The sequence below is a fragment of the Eleutherodactylus coqui genome, chromosome 3, assembly GCF_035609145.1.
Source record: "Eleutherodactylus coqui strain aEleCoq1 chromosome 3, aEleCoq1.hap1, whole genome shotgun sequence".
NCBI classification, from domain to species: domain Eukaryota; kingdom Metazoa; phylum Chordata; class Amphibia; order Anura; family Eleutherodactylidae; genus Eleutherodactylus; species Eleutherodactylus coqui.
The window spans coordinates 124,053,849-124,076,315 of record NC_089839.1 but is presented as its reverse complement, the minus strand read 5'-3'; the positions used below and the strand labels follow the sequence as shown (position 1 = coordinate 124,076,315).

The following is a 22,467-nucleotide window of genomic DNA, read 5'->3' as shown; positions in this document are numbered from 1 at the left end:
GAGGTGGCTGACTGTTATGGTGAGCCCCAGTACGCCAGCTGCACTTGTACAACATTGGATAGAGCATGCTTGCCTCCAGGTTCTGGAGGCAGAGGCTCCATGCACTGGATCTGGAGCGCTGTGACTTCCCATGGCTCTATGCATGTGGCCCCCTTCACCTGCACTCCTATGTGATATCACAGGCAACCTTACCAATTGACAAATTCAGCTCTGCTGCAGGTGGCTAATGTTATAGCTATTCCTTGCCAGTTCCCGTGTCTGAAGTAAAGTCTACATTTCAGTACCAGTCACTGCTTCTATCCATTTATGTGTTTTCAGGAAAACCACAGCTGAAGTCCATTGATATTGTAATCTGCGACATTAATGATGCCCCCTCCCTGGCTGATATGTGTAAGAAGGCCTCTGTTGTCCTGGACTGTGTGGGACCAGTGAGTATCATATCCTACAAAGCCAGCTAGTGTGCATAACTGTTTGGGCTGTTTCTTAAGGCTGGGTTCACAGGGGGCGAAAATCCCGTGGAAATCTTTTTAAAGAGATTTCCGCGGCAGAAAGGCAGTTTCAAAACTCATACCATTCGGCGGGGGTTTTGAAGCAGCTTCACCGTCTGTATTCCGCTGCAGCCATCTCTCCTCATAAAGAGGAGAGAGGCCACCACAGAAACAGCGATACAATTGACATGCCGCGGCTGTGATTTCCGTGTGAATGTCAATTTCAGCGCAGCTTAGCCGCAGCTTGTGGACAAGATTTTTGCAAATCTCGTCCACTTTGCTGCTTTATCCCGGGATAAAACTTGGAGGTGGAATTTCCGTTCAGCTAGTCTGCACGGAAATTCCGCGGCAATTCTGCTCTGTGAAACCGCCCTTAGGCTGGGTTTACAGATAACCGTCTATCGGCTGGGTTTTCATGCCCCGCCGATATACTGTGTCCCTCTCTGCAGGGGAAGGAGGCAGGAAGAGCCGGGAGTGGTGCACTAAGCTCCCACCCCTCGCCACGATTTGAGAGGGGGGGGGGGGAGCTAAGTTCCAGGAACATAGCTCCACCCCCTTCCATTGCAAATACTGGAGAGGGGGCGGGAGCTCAGTGCACTGCTTCCGACTTTTCCAGCCTCCTCCCCCTGCAGAGAGGGCGTGAAAACCCGTCTGATATACGGTCGTTTTAATAAGCCCTTAGCATGTGACTTGAGATTAGTGGAATTGCTGAGTGCATTGTTCCCTATTTTCAAGTCATAGTTCTCTTTTAGCTAATACATTGTAGTTATATTCTCTTTTTTTTCTAGAGGTTAAATACGTTTTATTTAGGTAATATACTTGAGGGTTATAGTGTTACATTTAAAAGCACTGTGGGAAGACAGCTTGGTAGAGTGCGGGTTTGCGGCAGTCAGAGACAGAGACAAGTATTTAAAGTCCAAATGCAGGCGTGACCTGCGTGTATTTCAGTCCAGGAAATCAAAACAAATCCAGCCTTAGCTTCAGGCAAGAAAACAACAGTCCAGCATTAGGAAAATAGGCAGTCCCTGCCTGTATAGGTCACGTTCAGCAGGTGCACTACACAGCAGGGCTTTTACCTCCAGCAGGTATCTCAGGCTGCCTGGGTCCAGCAGCCATCCAGTCTCTCCTGTGTCAGTGCACACTGCTATTTATATACACCTATCCTGGCTCAGCCTCAGCACCTGTGCTGATTGACCTTGCACATAACCTGGAGTGGAGGAAGTGGAATGGATGGCCCCACTACCAACCTGACATCCATTCCAAAAATCCAGGCCCAAAGACTTTAAAAAAAAAAAGACCTCCAGCAACTACTTGCTGGAGATTACATTGCACTCCTGGATTTTCATGTCAAACAGCGGGACATGGACTTCCTTCAGCCCAACTAGGCATAATAACGGAACCCAGGGGTGACGTAGCGACCATCCACTATCACGCCCCTCAGTACCTCACAGCACATATAGTTCTACTTGTGTGTGTCATGGGACAACTGCCGGCTAAACGACTGCAGCAGCGCTGATGTCCCCGCTAGTTGTTAGCACTCGTGCACAGTGTTTAGATGGGTAGATTCTTGCTAAGCATTTTATATAACACACTGAGTGGGGAACACTTACGTGCAGCAAGAAGTCAGCGATGATTTTTATGTTGGTTCAAAGTGAGCGACCAACTAAAAGTAAAGGAATAGTAAGCAATGTTTTGCATTTTCAGATAAGGCCCAATGTCCACTGATGGATTTCATTTGCGGTACCCGCGCAGGTAATCTGCAAATGAAACTTCCCATAGGGATGCATTAGCTTCCACAGGACAGTAAAAAGCATGCGGATGTGATTATTATTTTTTTCTTCGTCTTCCCCCTGGCATGCGGATAGAAATTGCAGCATGCTCTATCTCCCTGTGGATCCCGCAGGGATTGCTTCCATCAAAGTTGATGGAAGGCTTCCGATCCGCAGCACACCCAGAGCTGTCACTGTAGACGTGCCATGGATCTGCGGGAAAGGAGAAGTCAAAAAAGAAAAGAAATGTACTGTGCTTTCGCGGTGCAGAAGAAAAAAAGATCCGGCCGTGGACAGAGGATGCCCTCATCAGCTCTGTCAATACACATCTTTAAAAAAAATAAAATAAGAAAAAGGTTTCCTGCATATTGTACATGTATTTACATACTCCCATTAATTTCAGTGGGATAAAAGATAGAACATGCTGCTTATTTTTTCACACTATCGCATATTGCATGAAAAAGGCGCTCCAGTGAACGAACCCCTTGAAATGAATGGTTTCTATTCACTGCGTATTATGCGCACAAAAATTGTGAATGGGACCTAGAATGCTCCAATCTAGAGATACATGCCTACATATCTTCTTTAGTAGGGATCTTCTGAAGGGGGGCTGTGAGGAGGGTAGTTCCCCAGGTACCTGTAAAGTGGCACTAGGCTGTGCCAATTTTGCAGTGTCCAGGAGAGAAGAGTGATGGTGCCTCTTAGGCTGCTGGGCCACGTGGGAGCTGCTGATTACTCTCTGCTGTCGCCAGGTAAATCGGAGAGGAGCTCTGGGGATGCTGCAAGTCATGGTCTGGAAATAAAGCGCTGTATGCCCGGAGGAGTCCTGGTCACCGATGGAGTGGAAGTGAGCTGTTCTTTTTTCTCCGTCGGTTGCCCATTTAGAGATGGGGGGGTGGGGGTGCCTAAGGATGTAGCAAGGTGGCAGAATGCCTTAAGCTGGAACTAGAGCAGAGACACTGTCCTCAGTTATCCAGAGCCAGGCCATGCCCCCGGTTCAGGACATTTAAATTCCATTTGAGGTAAAAAATACTTACCCATCTATGGTAAGTTTGTTGTGACAGGCGATTTCACAATGAGTCTGCAGTGTCACGTTTTTGAACTCCAGGCATTGAGGAAGCTTCTAAAACTTCTACATAGCATGCAACCTGGGATTAACAGGAACCCACAGTCTGTCTGGTACTAACGAGATTCCCATGACACTTTGTCTGAATCTGCAAGAGCTTGATAAAGGACATTGTTGTCCAAAACATCACTGCACCTTTGTCCATATCTGGCTAACCCTTGTCTGTATCTGGAATATTACCTTCTTTTGTATGTGGAACCTGTTTATGCTAAATGGAATAAAACTATTTTTATGTGCATCCTATTTCAAGAGTCTGTGGTGTGACTGTTCTATGCCTTGGGTTCCTGAAGGTTTTGAGACCCTGAGGTGGTGAGGGTCTATTCTCGCACACTGCGTTTAATTTTGCACACTACTTATGCTAGGGTTTGATGTGACTTATGCTTAAAAATATACTGTATATTAAACTCTCAAAGTTAGAAGATGCTTTTTGGTGGCATTTGTGCTGACTGCCACCTTGGCCTTCTTGGTAATTTTTCTGTAGTTCAGACCTACACTTCAAAGGGTTATATTTGTCTGTTGTCTTTGGTAAATTGCCCTTTTCTTGCTGTTGTGATAGCAATGTGCTCTGTACTGGAGAACAAATCTATCCTGCCCTAGAGGGTGTTGTGATGCAGTCTATTCCAACACTGGTTATACAGAATTGGAGGGTTTGAAAGTAATCTACAAAAGTTGAGACACTTGTGGGAATAGTTTGCATCCAATTTTAAACCATAATTTGCTTTCTGTGCTGCAGAGCTTCTGTCCTTGATGTGTTCCCTGAAAAAAAGCCCTTTGGTAAAAATCATAAATTCAGATTGTTGTGTTTTCAGGCTAAAATGTCATTATCTTTTGATGTTTTTAACTTTCTTTTAAACCTTTTCATCATATATTTGTTGGACTTGAACCGTGTTAATGTAAAAAATAACAGGAAAAATGGAAGTGTTCTAAAACTTGTGACCAGTAGTATGTATTTGCTGTCTCAGCATTAGGCTTTATTCACACGAGCATATATACGGATGTACCCGTGTTTTTCACGCCCGACCAATACACGTAACCATCTGAGGCATTGGTTTCCAATGCATTCATTCACACTGGCCAATTTACAGCGCATGAAAACGTTGCGCTGTAAAAAATAGAAAACACGCAACCAAAATCTACGCTTGCTATTATACGCAGGGTAAAAAGATAGTTCTGGTTCTATTTTTCGACTGATATACGCCGGGGGCTCCATAGACTCTTACAGGAGCTGGAAAAAAAGGGAAGGGGAGGTGGTTTAGCGTTGTCCAACGCTGCAAAAAGCTTACAGGTGCCTCTATTTAGGCATTTAAAGTCTTTCCGAGGGATATACGGTCTGCGACGTGTATTTTTTTTTCCTTTTTTTTTAAAGCTAAAACGTCGTTCCCAGCTTTGTGAATGGATGAGAAAAAAGCTAATTATCTCTGGCCTTTATAGCGGAAAAACGTATATTCCATTAACTGCGTGCCTGAGCGAAAATAAAAACACATGCGCTCGTGTGAAAGAGCCCTTAGGCTACACTGCTTCTACTAGCTACAAATTATTTTATAATCAGATTCCCATTTATATTTCCACTTATAAATACAAATAGTTATTCCTGGTATGATGCACAGTCCTTCATACTTAACTTTACATTTTTACTGTTAATAAGAAAATGAAAAAGAAAACCATCCAGACTCTATATTATGTTCCAAAGATGTATTGATACATTTTTATTTTCTGAATGTACACTTTTTTTAATATTTTTAGTACAGATTTTATGGTGAAGCTGTGGTCAAAGCCTGCATTGAAAATGGAGCACACTTTCTTGATATCAGTGGAGAACCCAAAGTAAGTTTTAAGTCTCCATGCGCTCATAATGGCTTATGTGCTTGTTGTTCTCATTATTCAAATTTCCATGTAGCTGTTCAAATAAATGGAGGCGGGAGAGGCTGGGGATCATTTCGGCCGGCCGACCTCCATTGACGGTAAACAGGAGTCCCTCAAAGATTAAGAAGCTCACATTTAGGCCTCGGTCACACGGGCGGTTTTTTCCCACGATTTGCGGATCGCATGACGGATGCGCATCCGCAAATCGCGTGACCGGGGCCGAAAAATCGCCCGAAAAAACTGCTCCTAGCCGCGTTTCATTAGAAACGGGCCGGAGCTGTCTAGCGCATTGAATTCAATGAAGCTGGCAATACAGCCGGCTCCATTGAAAGCAATGGGCTGCGGGCGATCTCATTCAGCAGGCGGGGATTTTAAAGCCCCAGCTGCTGAATACTACTCAGAGCAGTTCAGGAGAACTGCCGGCCGGCTGTGGCTGAACTCTGCCGGGACAAGGTGAGTATATATTTTTTTTTGTTTTTACACATTTCTGGATAAATTTCGGGGAAGGGCTTATATTTTTAAGCCCTTCCCGAAAATTCATCGTGCGATCGCCGGCAGCCCATTGCTTTCAATGGAGCCGGCTGTATTGCCGGCTCCATTGAATTCAATGGGCAAACATCATTCTTCTCTGCCACAGCTGTTACAGCTGTGGCAGAGGAGAATGATTTGTCTACTATATGTTCTCAATGGGGTCGGCGCTGCTGCCGCCGGCCCCATTGAGCGCATATAGAGAAGAGAACAGGAATCGCAGATCGCAGATAGGTGCGATCTGCGATTTCTGTTGTATAATTTATCGGACGAGCGCATAAAAAGCGCTCATGTGTCCGATACCATTGCAAAGCAGTGGTTCTCTTAAGATCGCAGGTCGCACAGAAAATTGCCCGTGTGACCGAGGCCTTATAAGGTTTAACAGTTGCAGGGTTTTAAGTTGTGCTAAAAACCAAGTGACTGTGACAAATGAGGAATTTCTCGCTCAGTGTCCTGTCGGCAACCACATTTACATGGGATAATTATCACCTGAATTACACCAGCAATAATTCTGGGGATAATCACCCTGTTTAGACATTTACCAGCATTCAGATCGCAGCATCCAAAAGATTACACAAACCACTTCACCACACACAAACATCAATAAAAATTATACATTATGCACTGCCCCTACTTTATCCTTGGTCAATCTTAGGTGTAAAATGTGCTAACCACTTTAGTGATACCAGTTACACCATCAAGTCATTGCGATGACAGTGAGGCACAGCTCGCGTTAATTTTAATGACAGCCGTGCCTGCAGTTACAAGCGCTAGCCACTATACAGAGGTTGGCGAGGAGACTTCAGCTGCTTCTGCTCCAATCTCTGTGTATTTGCAGCGCTGACAGCATGCGCCCGGTCAGATGATCGGTCGGGGCCCGAGCAACAGACCCAAGCCAATAAACTATTGATGAGCTATCCTGAGGATAGGTCATCAATAGTATTCTCCCTGGAAAACACCTTTTTAATCTTTGTTCCTTAAACAGAAATTGCTTTGTGATCAATTTTTGTTACCCGTAGCATCTTAATTTATTCTGTTTATTAGGCCATATGAGGGCTGCTGCTTTGCTGGGTGAGCTGTAGTTTTTAATAGTACCATTTTGTGTAAGTACGCATCTTTTTATTTTTTTTTTGACAACTTTTTGGGAGCCGGGATACAAACTAAGCGCAATTCTGGCATCCTGTTTTTTCTGTTTCCAGCCTTTACCATGTGGAATAATGTTTTTTTTTGGGGGGGGATATTTTAAGGGTTCAGACTTTCACATACATGGCAATACCAAAGGTAATTTAATTTTTTTTTTCTTATAGGAAAAGGTTTTTTTGACCATGTTAAATGTTTTTTTTTCCTTTCTTTTTCTTTTTACTGTTAAACTTGAATTAAACTTTTTTTTACACTTTTTCGTCAGCAGTCAGCCTTGACCAAGGCATCTATACAGTCAACTGCCGTGATCAGTGCTAACTGTTATCACGGCTGTTACCGGTAGCTGACGGAAACAGCTGAAAGCTGCCAGGTATGGAGCAGACTCTACTCTTGAGCCCACTCTATACACCTTTCAATTCCGCATGGTGTAAATTTACATTAGGAAGTTGTGAAGTAGTTAATTTGCATGCAAAAATTCTTAGACACATTTCTGTAGTGTTTGCTTCTCTTTAACATACACCTGTGATCCACGGCATCCCTGCACTGGGACTAATCGCAGCTACAGCAGGTATACACATGAAGGTACGGTAAATCGGCCTACACTTTCTCAAGGCGTACTGACTTGCTTACTGAAGTGCAAAATGTTCAAAAACTCGTGGCAACAAGAGGTTAGAATATGTACTTTACCGCGACTGTCATTTTTTCATGTGGTATTGTGATTGTGCTGCAGTGTGACTTGCTGTTTAATCTGTTTAATATTTACACCGAACTCAACAGTTCCTGGAATCAATGTACCTGAAGTATGACAGGCAGGCCGCAGACAATGGAGTATATATTGTTGGCAGCTGTGGCTTTGATTCCATCCCTGCTGATCTAGGGGTTTTGTTCACTAGGAACAGCATACAAGGTAATAATTTGTAATTTTACTTTTTAGTATTTTCTAAATTCTGATTGTATTAGGATAAATTATCTGCATTGTTGCATTTCCCTTTTCTAAAAGATTTAGTAAGTGCAGAAAAGCTGCCAAGACATATGATGATTATACCCAGCTAAATACACAAAGTCTCATTACACAAATACAAGAAGTATAGAAAACCAGAAGAGGGGGTAAAAAATGCTTCATCAGCAACTCCAACCACCTTGCCTGAAAGTACAGTAGTATATGAAAAAGTGCATATGCATAAAAAGCACAACAGTAGACATTGGAGGAATATATGATATACGTTGGAGAAAAATCAAACTGCTTGTATGAATGATCCTGTGGAGATAGACTTATAGATTGGTAGAGTTGTAAGGGACCTCCAGGGTCATCTGGTCCAACCCCCTACTCAGTGCAGAATTCACTAAATCAAATAGTACAATGAAGTTGGGCAGCTAAGTCGCAGACATCAATTTTCTTTGATCTGATGGGGTTAAAATGAATCCACGTAGAAATTGGTTTTAGGACATTTCTTGAGCTCCCCACAGTTGGAAGAGAGTGTTACTTGCTCCCAGAGATCTTCGCTAAGTTCAAGTAGATCCAATTTCGAGAGACAGTATCGAAAGTACACTGTAGTGGGCCTAAATCTAAGTTCTATATATGAGTCAAAAGTTGAGCTAGGTCTGCAGATCTAAGAAGATCTTCCAATCTGGAGGGAACTGCCAGTTCTGGGAGAAAACGAAATGATGCATTAACTGCATGCTGTAGTCGCAGAAACTGAAAAGGACTGTGTTAGCTCAAATTTGCAAAGACCTAAAAGAGGGATAAAATGCTGAATCCTTAAAGATTTGATTAAGGTATCTTAGGCCCCTATCAACTCAGAAATTCACTGCAGAGTGACATTTAGGATTTTACCATAATGGAGTTTCAGTGTAATTATGTATTTCTAACATATTAAATGCCATTTAATCGTCGAAAGGTAGAGTCGGAAGGGATCTCCAGGTTCATTTGGTTTAACCCCTCTGCTCAATGCAGGATTCACTAAAACATATGGCTTTCCAGACCCTGTTGAAGACTTCGGTTGAAAGAACTGGTTCAACTAATTGATCACCCTCACAGTCAGAAAGTTTTTATTTCTAATATCTAATCTGTGTCTCCTCCCTTTCAATTTCATCCCATTGCTTCTAGTCTCTCTTTGTGCAAATGATAATAGAGCTGATCCCTCTGCACTGTAACAACCCCTTCAGATATTTGTAGACAGCTGTTTCTCCCAGTCTTCTTTTTTGCAAGCTAAACATTCCCAGATGCTTTAACTGTTCCTCATAGGACATCCTGGTAGCTCTTCTTTGCACTTGCTCCATTTTGTCTGTCGTCTTTAAATTCAGGTGCCCAGAACCAGACACAGCATTCCAGATGAGGTCTGACTAAGAAAGAGTAGAGGGGAATAATAAGCTAACATGATCTAGACCAGTGTTTCTAAACATCAGTCCTTAGGGACTCCCATCAGGTCATGTTTTCAGGAAATTCTCAGTATTGCACAGGTGATCTAATTGTCAGTTCCTCAGACATTGCCACAGGTATTCTTACTATAGGATATTCTGAAAACATGACCTGTTGAGGGTCCCTGAGTACTGGAGTTGAGAAATACTGATCTAGACTATATACTTCTCTTAATACACCCCATTGCCTTTTTTTACTTCCTGCTTTAGTGTGTTTTAATCCCCAGGGACGTAAAAACATGCTTCCCCTGGGGATTAAACCTACGTGGGCTGAGGACGTGACCACTCCATGCTGTCGGTTTCTGGAGGTAGCCGACAACCTGGAGATGTCATGGGGTGGGGGTGGGGGGGGCGCGTGGGGAAGCCCCCCCCCCCCCTTTCCCACATACTACCGGTCGATCGGCAATGGATAGCTAAAGTTAGACTGCCCTCATGGTTTGGATCCATGAGGGCAGCTGAGTGTACTCACCCCCGTCCTCCGATGTCCCGTGGTGATCTAGTGCTACAGGACCTGACACCAGTCTTCTGTGAATGTGCGCCAGGCATAATTACATCTGCTGCATGCGAAGAAGGCGGGGAGCCCCAGCAAATTTTAAATCTCGCTATTGAAGGGAGGCAGGAGATGTCACTGGGGACGGAAAAGTGAAGAAAAAAGGTTTAGAAACTTTAAAAATAGTAAAGCTTCAGCTGCCCTCGTGCATCAGATGCATGAAGGCAGCTGAAAATACTCACCCCTGTCCTGTACCATGATGTACAGTGGCGATCTGCACCTGCCGCGGGCTTCTGCACATGCACATATGTGGTGTGCATGCGCAAAAGCCAAAGAGTCTGTCAAAGATAGCCGAGTGCGGGGAGATGTCACTGGGGACCACTGTATGCAGTTCCCAGTCCCATGATCAGGATACCATATTTGAGGGCAGAATGCATTAGTGGCTATGTCATGCAGTTAGGATAATACAAACTACTTTATACATTGGTTTGCAGTCAATGTAATGTGGATGAGTCCATGGTAATCTAAGGAATTTTTGTTTTCTAATTCTCAGGAACCTTGACAGCTGTAGAAAGTTTTTTGTCCTTTAAGTCTGGACCAGAGGTTAGTTTATTTTTTACTTATGGTACTGTAATAAACATACTACTATTATGGCATTGCAGGTTTAAACCCTTAACGACTGCCCCATCGGGAAACTATGTCCTGCCTAAGTGGGCTTTAATCCTACAGGACGTAGTTTTATGCATCCTCTTTGGATTAAAGCCCTGCAGGCTCTGGACGTGACAGCTCCATGCTGTCGGTGCCCGCAGGTAGCCGACAGCATGGAGCTGTCATCCCGGGCTGCGGGCAGTCCTCCCCGGCATTGCGATTGGCGCTATCTAATGGATAGCGCCGATCGCAATAAAGTAAATAAAACAGTGAAAAAAGTTTAATATTCAGCTGCCCTGATGGATCGGATCCATCAGGGCAGCTGAAAATACTCACCCGGCTTGTCCGCGGTGTCCCCCGGAGATCTGGTCCTCCCCGAACCCGCCGCCGGCCTTCTGCGTATGCGCGCCAGACGATGACGTCACGCGCATGCGCAGAAGCCCGGGAGCCCCCGGCAAATTTAAAATCTCCTGGCTCCCGGCTCCTGAAGGTAGCCGAGAACCAGGAGGTGTCACCGGGGACCGCTGGGCGCGCGATCGCCACTATCCATTGGATAGCGGTGATTGCGAAAAAGTTAAAGTTTTTAAAAATTAAAGTTTCACCTCCCCTCATGAATCGGAAAATACTCACCCCGGTCCTCAGCGGTGTCCCGATGTGCTGGGACCCGAAGTCCCCGTTTGCGCATGCGCGCCCGATGATTGACATCGGGCGCGTGCACAGAGGGGCTCGAGCCCCGAGAAATTTAAAATTCCTCTGCTCCAGGCTGCCATGTGTAGCCAAGAGCAGAGGGTTGTCACTGGGAACATGATCACTGTCATCCAATGGATGACAGTGATCATGTAAAGTAAAAAAAAAAAGTGTAAAAAGTAAAAAAAAATTTAAAAAAAGGGGTAAAAAAAAAAGGTTAAAAAAGCTTGCGTTTCATCTCCCCCCACGGATCATATCCGTGAGGGAGGATGAAATAACGTACCTAAGGCCCGCGGATTTATCCGCGGACCTTACCCCAGCTTCTGTGCACGCGCCTATCGCCAAAATGGTAGGCGCATGTGCAAAAGCTGTGGTAATTAGAAATTTCGCTGCTCCTGGCTACAAAACTTAGCCGAGAGCCTGGAGATTTCACGGGGGGCCGCGGTTCCTGATCACGTGTTCGCCGTTATCCAATGGATAATAGCGATCACGTAAAAGTAAAAAAAAAGGGGAAGGTTCATCTCCCCTCACCGATGCGATCGGTGAGAGGAGATGAAACTTTTTACCGGAGGCCTCCGTATTTGCACCCCGACGCGATCCTCCTCCGTGAACTTTCCCGGATTCTGCACATGCAACCGCCGGCAAAACACCGTCACATGCGCAGGAGTCGGGGAGCCCAGAAAACTTAAAATCTCCTTACTCCCAGCGACCAATGGTCGCCGAGAGCCTGGAGCAGTGACGGGTGGCCTCGTTGAGCGGTCCCCAGTCATGTGATAAAAAGGTAGCGATCTACCTTTGGCCGGTCTCACATGACCGGATAGGAATTACGGATTCCGCATGCGTCTGATCCGTGGTAATACGCAGATCAATCGCATTGGATTACACAATTCCGCTCACATTAGTGGGTCGGAATTGCATAATCCACTCGCAGAGAAGAGAACGCAGCAGGTTCTATTTTACTGTGGATATCAGCAACATAGAGCATATTGTGCTCCAAGGTCGCGGATATACCCGCTGCCCATACGCAACTATGTTGTGTACGGGCTGCGGGTACCCGTGTCATCGCTAACCGACGGTGCGGCAAATACAAACACCACCAAAAAAAATACTGCGCATGACCGCCTGTGTGAGTAGGCAGTTATGCGCAGTACATTACGCGACCGTACGCAGGGTCACAGCCAGGCTCACAGCTGGGATCCGCTGCGGGCCTCTGCAAGCAGATTCCTCATATGGCCGTATGAGCCCCGCGTTTTTCAGACCGCTACCTGTAATCCGTAATTTACAAGAAGCCCCGGGAACGCTCGCCTTCCTGCAGTTCCAGGAGCAGCTTGTTGAGCGTCTTCCGTGTGAGACCGCCGCACCTCAGCAAGCTTATGGAGACTCACGGAACGCCACTTTTTACACCCCATACCTGCCACTGAGGTCACAAAATACACCCAAAAAGCATGAGAGATGGGGGGATACCCGGTTTTATTGCCCCATGTACCCATCCCAACCAGCCTCCGTAATTACCCGTCTTTGGAAATACTACACAGTTCACATTATTACTTTAACTAAGATTTGGGGAACGCCGAAAAGGGCGCGGAATGTGTGTGCGGGGGATTTTTTTAAGGTGTAAATTTTTCGTTCTGTACAAGTGGGCAATGGGGCCTGGAATTTATTCAGTTGTGCCCTGCAATCCAACGGGTGTTCCCTCCATTACAGGCCTTGCCATGTGTCCTTTAAGTAGATGAGGGCCACAATGGGTATGTTTTTGAACACGGGACAAAAGGGGGTATCCATTTTGGGGTGACCGTCTTCATTCCTATGTACACTGTACAAAAAAAACCTGTTTTTAAATTGCCAAAATTGCCAAAAAAATGAAAATCGTAATTTTTTCCTTCTGCTTTGCTTAGATTTATTCAAATACTGTGAGGTCAAAATACGCAGTACACCCCTAGATGAATTCGTTAAGGGGTCTAGTTTTTAAAATGGGGTCCTTTGTGCAGGTTCTTTATCGTTTTGGACGCTCAATGGCTCTACAAGTGGGTAATGGGGCCTGGAATTTATTCCGTTGTACCCAGAAATCCAACGGCTGCTCCTTCCATTATAGGCCTAGCCATGTGTTTTTTTTAAGTAGATTAGGCCCACTAGGGGTATGGTTCTGAACACGGGACAAACAGGGGTATCCATTTTGGGGTGACAGTCTTCATTCCTATGTGTGCTGTACAAAAAAAGCAGTTTTTAAAATGACAGAATTGCCAAAAAAACGAAAATCACATTTTTTTACTTTTTTGCTTTGCTTGAATTCATTCAAAAACTGTGGGGTCAAAATATGCGGTACACCCCTAGATAAATTCGTTAAGGGGTCTAGTTTTCAAAATGGGGTCACTTGTGGGGGTTCTGTTTGGTTTTGGCCGCTCAAGAGCTCTACAAAAGTGCTATGGGGCCTAGAACGCCTTCAATGAAAATTTATGTTCTGAAAACCACTGACTACTTCTTTCGTTTTGGGCCCGTTGTGCATCCAGACATAAGATTAGGGCCACAATGGGTATGTCTCTGAACACGGGAGAAACAGGGATATCCATTTTGGTGTGCAAGGCTTCATTCATGTGTGTGCTGTACAAAAAAAGCTGTTTTTAAAATGACAGAATTGACAAAAAAATGAAAATCACAATTTTTTCCTTTTGCTTTGCTTGAATTCATTCAAAAACTGTGGGGTCAAAATGGGTAGTACACCCCTAGATAAATTCGTTAAGGGGTCTAGTTTTCAAAATGGGGTCGCTTGTGGGGGTTCCCTTTGGTTTTGGCCGCTCAAGAGCTCTACAAAAGTGCTATGGGGCCTAAAACGCCTTCAAGGAAAATTTATGTTCTGAAAACCACCGACTACTCCTTTCATTTTGGGCCCCGTTGTGCATCCAGACATAAGATTAGGGCCACAATGGGCATGTTTCTGAACACGGGAGAAACGGGTATCCATTTTGGGGTGTAAATTCTCATTTTCATGGGCACTATAGGAAAAAAATGTCTTTAAAATGACATATTTGCAAAAATATGAAATTTTATTTTTTTCTCTAAATTGAATTCATTCCTGAAAAAACTGGTGGGGTCAAAATACTCATGACACCCCTCAGTGAATACATTAAGGGGTGTAGTTTTTAAAATGGGGTCATTTGTGGGGGTATCTATTATTCTGACTTTGATGAGCCTTTGCAAACTTGGCTTGGTGCAGGAAAACGAAGTGCTCCTCAAAATGCTGAAAAGTAATGTTAAATTTGTACGTCCTCTAATGGGTTAAAAAACACTATTTTTTAAGTGTGCATTCAGAATAAAGTAAACAGATGGAAATATGTATCTTATCAAAAATTTGTACAGTATGTTTGGACATATTTGAGATATTAAGGTTGAAAATGTGGAAAAAATGACAATTTTTTCAAAATGTTTCCAATATTGGTACTTTTAATAAATATACACAAATTATATCGGTCTCTTTTTACTGTTGTCACCGTAGCAATGAAATCCTTTTTCAACTTTAATGAAACTTGTCACCGAAAGGACCAAAAATAATAAAACTTAGCTTTTATTGATTTTTAAATAATAAAAAGGCGTCCTTATATTTTCTCATATGTGCTAAAAGTCACACAATAATTAAAAACAGTAGGGCTTAGATATATAGATGAATACTGCTCTGTCCCAACAATCTAGGTGCATTGGCCGGGAATCGAACCCGGACCTCCCGCGTGGCAGGCGAGAATTCTACCACTTCTACCACTTTTGTATTCCCTGATGTCTTTTTCTATCCAGGGTTACTCAGATTTCTATTTGTCAATATGTTCTCTCTCCTACTTATACATAGGCTCTATTCCGGAGAGATGATGCTCCCACTTGTATAAGTGATTATTACATCCTGACAGCCTGAGAGGCTGGTCATGTTAGGTTAGCTCCATCCTGAGGAAGCAACCATCTCCAAGGTTGTGGAAACGCGTAGATGGAGAGGGAGGGATAGGTTCCATGGGCCGATTCTCTCCATAAGAACTAATCTATGTGGGGGTTGTATGTTCATCATAATGCAACCCACGTAGACATATACAACTACAACTATAACAGACAGAGTCTATCATTATCACTCTAGTCAGCAGCTGTTGGTGTATCACAACAGACTGCATATACAGAGACAGAGATTTATCCAAAAGGGCATTGGATATAGGTGATAGACTAGAATTAATTCTGGGCTACCACCAAACTATCTATGTGCATTTTATTGCAGCTATTTAAATCCTGAAGGATGAGTAGCTCATAGATGAATACTGCAGCTGTTCCATTTAATGCAGCCACTGTCTTTATTCATCTTATATATGTTCTACCTGTAATAATCACTTATACAAGTGGGAGCATCATCTCTCCGGAATAGAGCCTATGTATAAGTAGGAGAGAGAACATATTGACAAATAGAAATCTGAGTAACCCTGGATAGAAAAAGACATCAGGGAATACAAAAGTGGTAGAAGTGGTAGAATTCTCGCCTGCCACGTGGGAGGCCCGGGTTCGATTCCCGGCCAATGCACCTAGATTGTTGGGACAGAGCATTCTATTGCAGCTATTTGAATCCTGAAGGATGTTCCATTTAATACAGCCAATGTCTTTATTCATCTTATATATGTTCTACCTGTAATAATCACTTATACAAGTGGGAGCATCATCTCTCCGGAATAGAGCCTATGTATAAGTAGGAGAGAGAACATATTGAAAACACATTATTATTTGGAACAACTTATCTCTATCCTTGATAATCACTGAAACTGTCGTCTGGTTGCAATTAACCTTGGTATATAATCACATGAGCCATAAGAAATGAATGGCTCATGCGATCAGTCATAGGCATAAGGGAATACCATAGAGTATCAAGCCAATATAAGCTTGGGTCTGCGTTATACAAAAACATACTCCGGACTTAACACTTAATGGTGACATATCGGGGTGATTTCTATATAAATCAATCACCGCGACATTGTTCTAGAAATAATAAGAACAAATACGACCCAAGCAATATTAATGAGCAACTGTTATAAATGGGACGACAGTACTAGTAAATGTGTGTGTCAGGTACAATATTACTGACTGTAAATTAACAGACATCACTGTACCGTGACTAATCAGAGGACATCAGGCCTACCCTGTGATAGAGAACTAAAAGTGTTCAAGGTCACTGACAGTGAGTGCTTCACCACACTTTAATAAACATCTGGTGGCACAAGTCATTGACAAATAGAAATCTGAGTAACCCTGGATAGAAAAAGACATCAGGGAATACAAAAGTGGTAGAAGTGGTAGAATTCTCGCCTGCCACGCGGGAGGTCGGGGTTCGATTCCCGGCCAATGCACCTAGATTGTCGGTCTCTTTTTACCACCTAAATGAAGTACAACATGTGGCGAAAAAACAGTGTCAGAATCACTTGGATATGTAAAGCCTTTACGGAGTTATGCTACGTTGAACGACGCATATCAGATTTCCCAAATTTGGCTCCGTCACTAAGGCGCAAACAGGCTTCGTCACTAAGGGATTAAAAGCTTGTTCTTTTTTTTTTTTTTTTTCTGAGACCTTATTCAACTACATCTTCCGTAATCCCCTTGACTACATCTCAGACAGTGCGGTGTCCTTCCACACCTCATATATGCTAAACCACACCCACTAAACCCATGGTCAGTCTTCTCCCATCACTGTTGTACTAAGGGGATGAGGAGAGAGTCAGACGGTCACCTGCTCCTAGCCGCAAGTGTAATTAACCCCCTTAGTGACCACCCCGTTGCCTTTTTACGTCCTGCTTTAGTGGTCTTTAATCCCCAGGGATGTAAAAGCATGCTTCCCTTGGGAATTAAATCCACGTGGGCTGAGGACTTGACCGCTCCATGTTGTTGGTTCCCAGAAGTAGCTGACAACCTGGAGATGTCGTGGTTGGTGCCGATTGTGTTAAATTGTGTAAGTAAAAAAAAAAAAAAAAAAAGGCAGCCGAGCGAACTCGCCCCTGTCCTCCGCGATGTCCCGTGGCGAACTAGACCTCCAGAACCTGACACCGGCCTTCTCAAAGCTGGGATCCGCTGCGGGCCTCCACAAGTGGATTCCACATCTGGCCGTGTGAGCCCGTCATTATTCAAATCGCTACCTATAATGCATAATTTACAAGAAGTCTCGAGGAACGCTCGCCTTCCTGTAGTTCCCGGGCAGCTTGTTGAACACCTTGTGTTTTGAGACCGCCGCAGCACAGAAAGCTTTCAATGCCTCACAGATCGACCGTTTTTACACCCCATCCCTGCTGCTGAGGTCAAGAAATACCCCTCAAAAAAGCATGAGCGATGAATACCTGGTTTTATTGCCCCATGTGCCTATCCCAATGGGTCCTCTGTAATTACCCCTGTCTTCTCAGAAAACGCAATAACAAGATCCAAAAGGGACTTGAACACCAAAATGGGGTGCAATTCATCCCAAGGAAAACAAGACCTCCCATAACTCCTTTTGACAGACTAATAAAAAATGCTATGGCTCTTGGTATGTGGCGAGGAAAATTTCAAATGTATTTCCTTTAACTCCCTATTGTAGCCTGTTTCCGCCTTAATGACCAGTGGGCTTGTTTTTTGCGGAATGAACTTTAGTCTTCTTTATCCAATTTTTGGGAACATATAACATTGTTTGCTTTTCTTATTCCATTTTTTTTCTAGATGTTCATTGTGCAGTATAAATGGCATGTTAAATTAGTTATGCGGGCCAGAACAATTACACAAATACCAAATTTATATAGGTTTTTATTTTCCACAGCTTTTTCAAACCTTAAAAAAAATGTACACTACCGTTCAAAAGTTTGGGGTCACATTGAAATGTCCTTATTTTTGAAGGAAAAGCACTGTACTTTTCAATGAAGATAACTTTAAACTAGTCCTAACTTTAAACAAATGCACTCTATACATTGCTAATGTGGTAAATGACTATTCTAGCTGCAAATGCCTGTTTTTTTGTGCAAAATCTACAAAGGTGAATAGAGGCCCATTTCCAGCAACTATTCCTCCAGTGTTCTAATGGTACAATGTGTTTGCTCATTGGCTCAGAAGGCTAATTGAGGATTAGAAAACCCTTGTGCAATCATGTTCACACATCTGAAAACAGTCTAGCTCGTTACAGAAGCTACAAAACTGACCTTCCTGTGAGCAGATTGAGTTTCTGGAGCATCACATTTGTGGGGTCAATTAACCCCTTAGTGACCAAGCCTGTTTACGCCTTAATGACCAGGCCAAATTTTGCAAATCTGACACGTGTCACTTTAGCATGGAAAAAGACCAGAAAGGTTTTGCATATCCAAGCGATTCTGACATTGTTTTATCGCCACATGTTGTACTTCATTTAGGTGGAAAAAAAAGACCGATAGAATTTGTGTTTATTTATTAAAAGCGCCAAAATTGGGAAAATTTTGAAAAAATCATCATTTTTTCACATTTCCAACTGCAATATCTCAAATATGTGCAAACATAATATAGAAATTTTTGCTAAGATTTATATTTCCATCCGTTTATTTTGGGCGCACATTGGAAAAACTTTCGTTTTTTTTTAACCATTTAGGAGACGTACAAATGTAACATTACTTTTCAGCATTTTGAGGAACACTTTGTTTTCCTACACCAATCCAAGATTGGAAAGGCTCATAGGAGTCAAAATGATAGATACCCCCACAAGTGACCCCATTTTAAAAACTACACCCTTTAACGTATTCACTGAGGGGTGTCATGAGTATTTTAACCCCACAGTTTTTTTTCAGGAGTCAATGCAATTTAGAAGAGAAAAACAAAAATTTCACATTTTTGCAAATATGTCATTTTAAAGACAGGACTTTTTTCTATAGTACACATGAAAATTAGGATTTGCACCCCAGAATGGATACCCCTGTTTGTCCCGTGCTCAGAAACATACCCATTGTGGCCCTAATCTTACGTTTGGATGCACAATGGGGCCCAAAATGAAAGGAGCAATCGGTGGCTTTCGGAACAGAAATTTTGCTTGAAGGAGATTTAGGCCCCATTGCCCACTTGTAGAGCCATTGAGTGACCAAAACTATGGAGAACCCCCACACGTGACCCCATTTTGAAAAGTAGACCCCTTAACGAATTTATCTAGGGGTATAATGACTTTTTTGACTTCACAGTTTTTGAATGAATCTAAGCCAAGCCGAAGGAAAAAAATTACAATTTTCATTTTTTTGGTAATTCTGTCATTTTAAAAGCAGTTTTTTTGTACAGCACATATATGAATGAAAACTTGCACCCCAAAATGGATACCCCTGTTTCTCCCGTGCTCAGAAACATACCCATTGTGGCCCTAATCATATGTCTGGATGCACAATGGGGCCCAAAATGAAAGGAGCAACCGGTGGCTTTCGGAACAGAAATTTTGCTTGAAGGAGATTTAGTCCCCATTGCCCACTTGTAGAGCCCTTGAGTGACCAAAACGATGGAGAACGCCCACAAGTGACCCCATTTTGAAAAGTAGACCCCTTAACGAATTTATCTAGGGGTAGGATGACTTTTTTGACTTCACAGTTTTTGAATGAATCTAAGCCAAGCAGAAGGAAAAAAAATACGATTTTCATTTTTTGGTAATTCTGTCATTTCAAAAGCAGTTTTTTTTGTACCGCACATATATGAATGAAGACTTGCACCCCAAAATGGATACCCCTGTTTGTCCTGTGAACAGAAACATACCCATTGTGGCCCTAGTATTACGTCTATATGCACAATGGGGCCCAAAATGAAAGGAGCAACCGGTGGCTTTCGGAACAGAAATTTTGCTTGAAGGAGATTTAGGCCCTATTGCCCACTTGTAGAGCCATTGAGTGACCAAAACGATGGAGAACCCCCACAAGTGACCCCATTTTGAAAAGTAGACCCCCTAACGAATTTATCTAGGGGTATAATGACTTTTTTGACTTCACAGTTTTTGAATGAATCTAAGCCAAGCAGAAGGAAAAAATTACGATTTTCATTTTTTTGGCAATTGTGTCAATTTAAAAACTGTTTTTTTTGGAAAGTGTACATAGGAATGAAGACTTTCGCCCCAAAATGGATACCCCCATTTGTCCCGTGTTCAGAAACATACCCATTGTGGCCCTAATCTACTTAAAGGAAACATAGCTAGGCCTATAATGGAAGGAGCACCCGTTGGATTTCAGGGTACAACGGAATAAATTCCAGTCCCCATTGCCCACATGTAGAGCCATTGAGCGTCCAAAACGATAGAGAACCCCCACAAATGACCCATTTTAAAAACTAGACCCCTTAACAAATTCATCTAGGGGTGTACTGCATATTTTGACCCCAAAGTATTTGAATGAATCTAAGCAAGGCAAAAGGAAAAAATTACGATTTTCATTTGTTTGGCAATTTTGTCAATTTAAAAACTGTTTTTTTTGTACAGTGTACATAGGAATGAAGACTTTCACCCCAAAATGGATACCCCTGTTTGTCCCCTGTTCAGAAACATTCCCATTGTGGCCCTAATCTACTTACAGGACACATGGCTAGGCCCATAATGGAGGGAATGCCCGCTGGATTTCAGGGCAGAACTGAATAAATCCCAGGCCCCATTGCCCACTTATATGGAAAAAAATTTGACTTCCTAAAAACAATCCTTCCCCCCCCCCCCCCCCCCCGCCATCCCCATTTTTTGGCATTCCCTAAATATTAGATAAAGGTAATAATATAAATGCGTTTTATGTCCGAAGACAGGGGTAATTACGGAGGCTGGTTGGGCTGGGCACATGGGGCAAGAAAACCGGGTATCCCCCCCCCTCCTCTCATGTATTTTGGGGGGTATTTCGTAACCTCAGCAGCAGGGATGGGGTGTAGAAAGTGGCGCTGTGAGGCTTTGTAATCTTGCTGCGGTGCAGCGGTCTCACAGAGAAGGCGCTCAACAAGCTGCTCCTGGAACTGCAGGAAGGCGAGCGTTCCTGGGGCTTCCTGTAAATTACGGATTACAGGTAGCGGTCTGAATAACGCCGGGCTCACACTGCCGTATGCAGAATCCGCTTGCCGAGGCCTGCAGCGGATTCCAGCTGTGAGCCCGGCTGTGACCCTGCGTACGGTTGCGTAATGTACTGCGCATAACTGCCTACTCACACAGGCGGTTTTTTGTTTGCATTTCCCGCGCCGTCGCTTAGAGATGACCCAGGTACCCGCAGCCCGTACACAATGTGTTTGCATATGGGCTGCGGGTATATCCGCGGTCATAGAGCACAAAGGGCTCTAGGTCGCAGATATTCGTGGTAAAATATAGCATGCTGTGTTCTGTTTCTGCGAGTGGATTACGTAATTCCGACCCGCTAATTGGGGGGAATTGTGTAATCCAATGCATGCGATTGATCCGTGGATTACCGCTGATCAAGCGCATGCAGAACCTGTAATTCCTCTCCGGTCACGCGTGACCGGCCTAATGTTAGTTCGCTACTTTATCATGTGACCGCGGACCGCTCAGCGAGGCCCCCGGTCACTGCTCCAAGCACTCAGCAACCGTTGGGAGCATTTCCTGGGCTTCCCGGCTCCTGCGAATGTGTCCGGCATTTTGCCGGCGGGCGCATGCGCAGCAGCCGGAAGGGTCCATGGAGGATAATCGCATCTGGATTCAAATGCGGAAGCCTCCGAGAAGATGTTTCATCTCCCCCCACCGATCGCATCGGTGAGGGGAAATGAAACTGCCACTTTTTAAAGAACTTTTGCGTGATCGCCATTATGTATTGGATAACGGCGATCACGTGACCAGTAACCGCATATCGCGGCTCCCCGTGACATCTCCAGGCTCTTGGCTACCTTTGGTAGCCAGCAGCAGGGAGATTTTATATTTCTTGGGCAATCTTTCACTTTTGCGCATGCGTCCGCCATCATGCTGACGGGCGCATGCGCCGAAGCTGGGGTAACATCCGCGGATCAACATCCCACCAGGGAACAAATCCGGGACCTTGGGTACGTAATTTCATCCCCCCTTACGGATACGATCCATAAGGGGAGATGAAACTTTAACTTTTTAAACTTTTTTTTACTTTTAACTTTTTTTTTTTAACTTTTTAACTTTATATGATCACCGTTATCTGATGGATAACGGTGATCATATGACTGGAAACCACATACAGCGGTCCCCAGTCATATCTCCCTGCACTCGGCTATCTGTGACAGCCGGGTGCAGGGAGATTTTGAATTTGCCGGGCTCGCCGGCTTCTGCGCATGCGCGCCGCATCGGCACATCGCAGAAGCCAGCGGGGGGTCCAGACACCGGCCGGAGGACATCGGCGGACCTGAGGT

General features: G+C 43.9%; 1 protein-coding gene across 6 annotated transcripts in view; it reads left to right on the top strand.

The window, feature by feature from the left end:
- Positions 1–22,467, top strand: part of SCCPDH (saccharopine dehydrogenase (putative)) — a 129,050-nt gene that overhangs the window by 16,867 nt on the left and 89,716 nt on the right. For 5 of the 6 annotated variants that reach the window (XM_066596047.1, XM_066596048.1, XM_066596049.1 and 2 more), the window contains exons 2-5: positions 319–428; positions 5,132–5,207; positions 7,692–7,821; positions 10,376–10,425. In XM_066596047.1, coding sequence (XP_066452144.1) covers positions 364–428; positions 5,132–5,207; positions 7,692–7,821; positions 10,376–10,425 — 321 coding nt within the window. In that variant the 5' untranslated portion in view covers positions 319–363. Of the gene's footprint in view, positions 1–318; positions 429–5,126; positions 5,208–7,691; positions 7,822–10,375; positions 10,426–22,467 lie in introns of all 6 variants that reach the window. The other variant, XM_066596045.1, reaches the window with a different exon arrangement.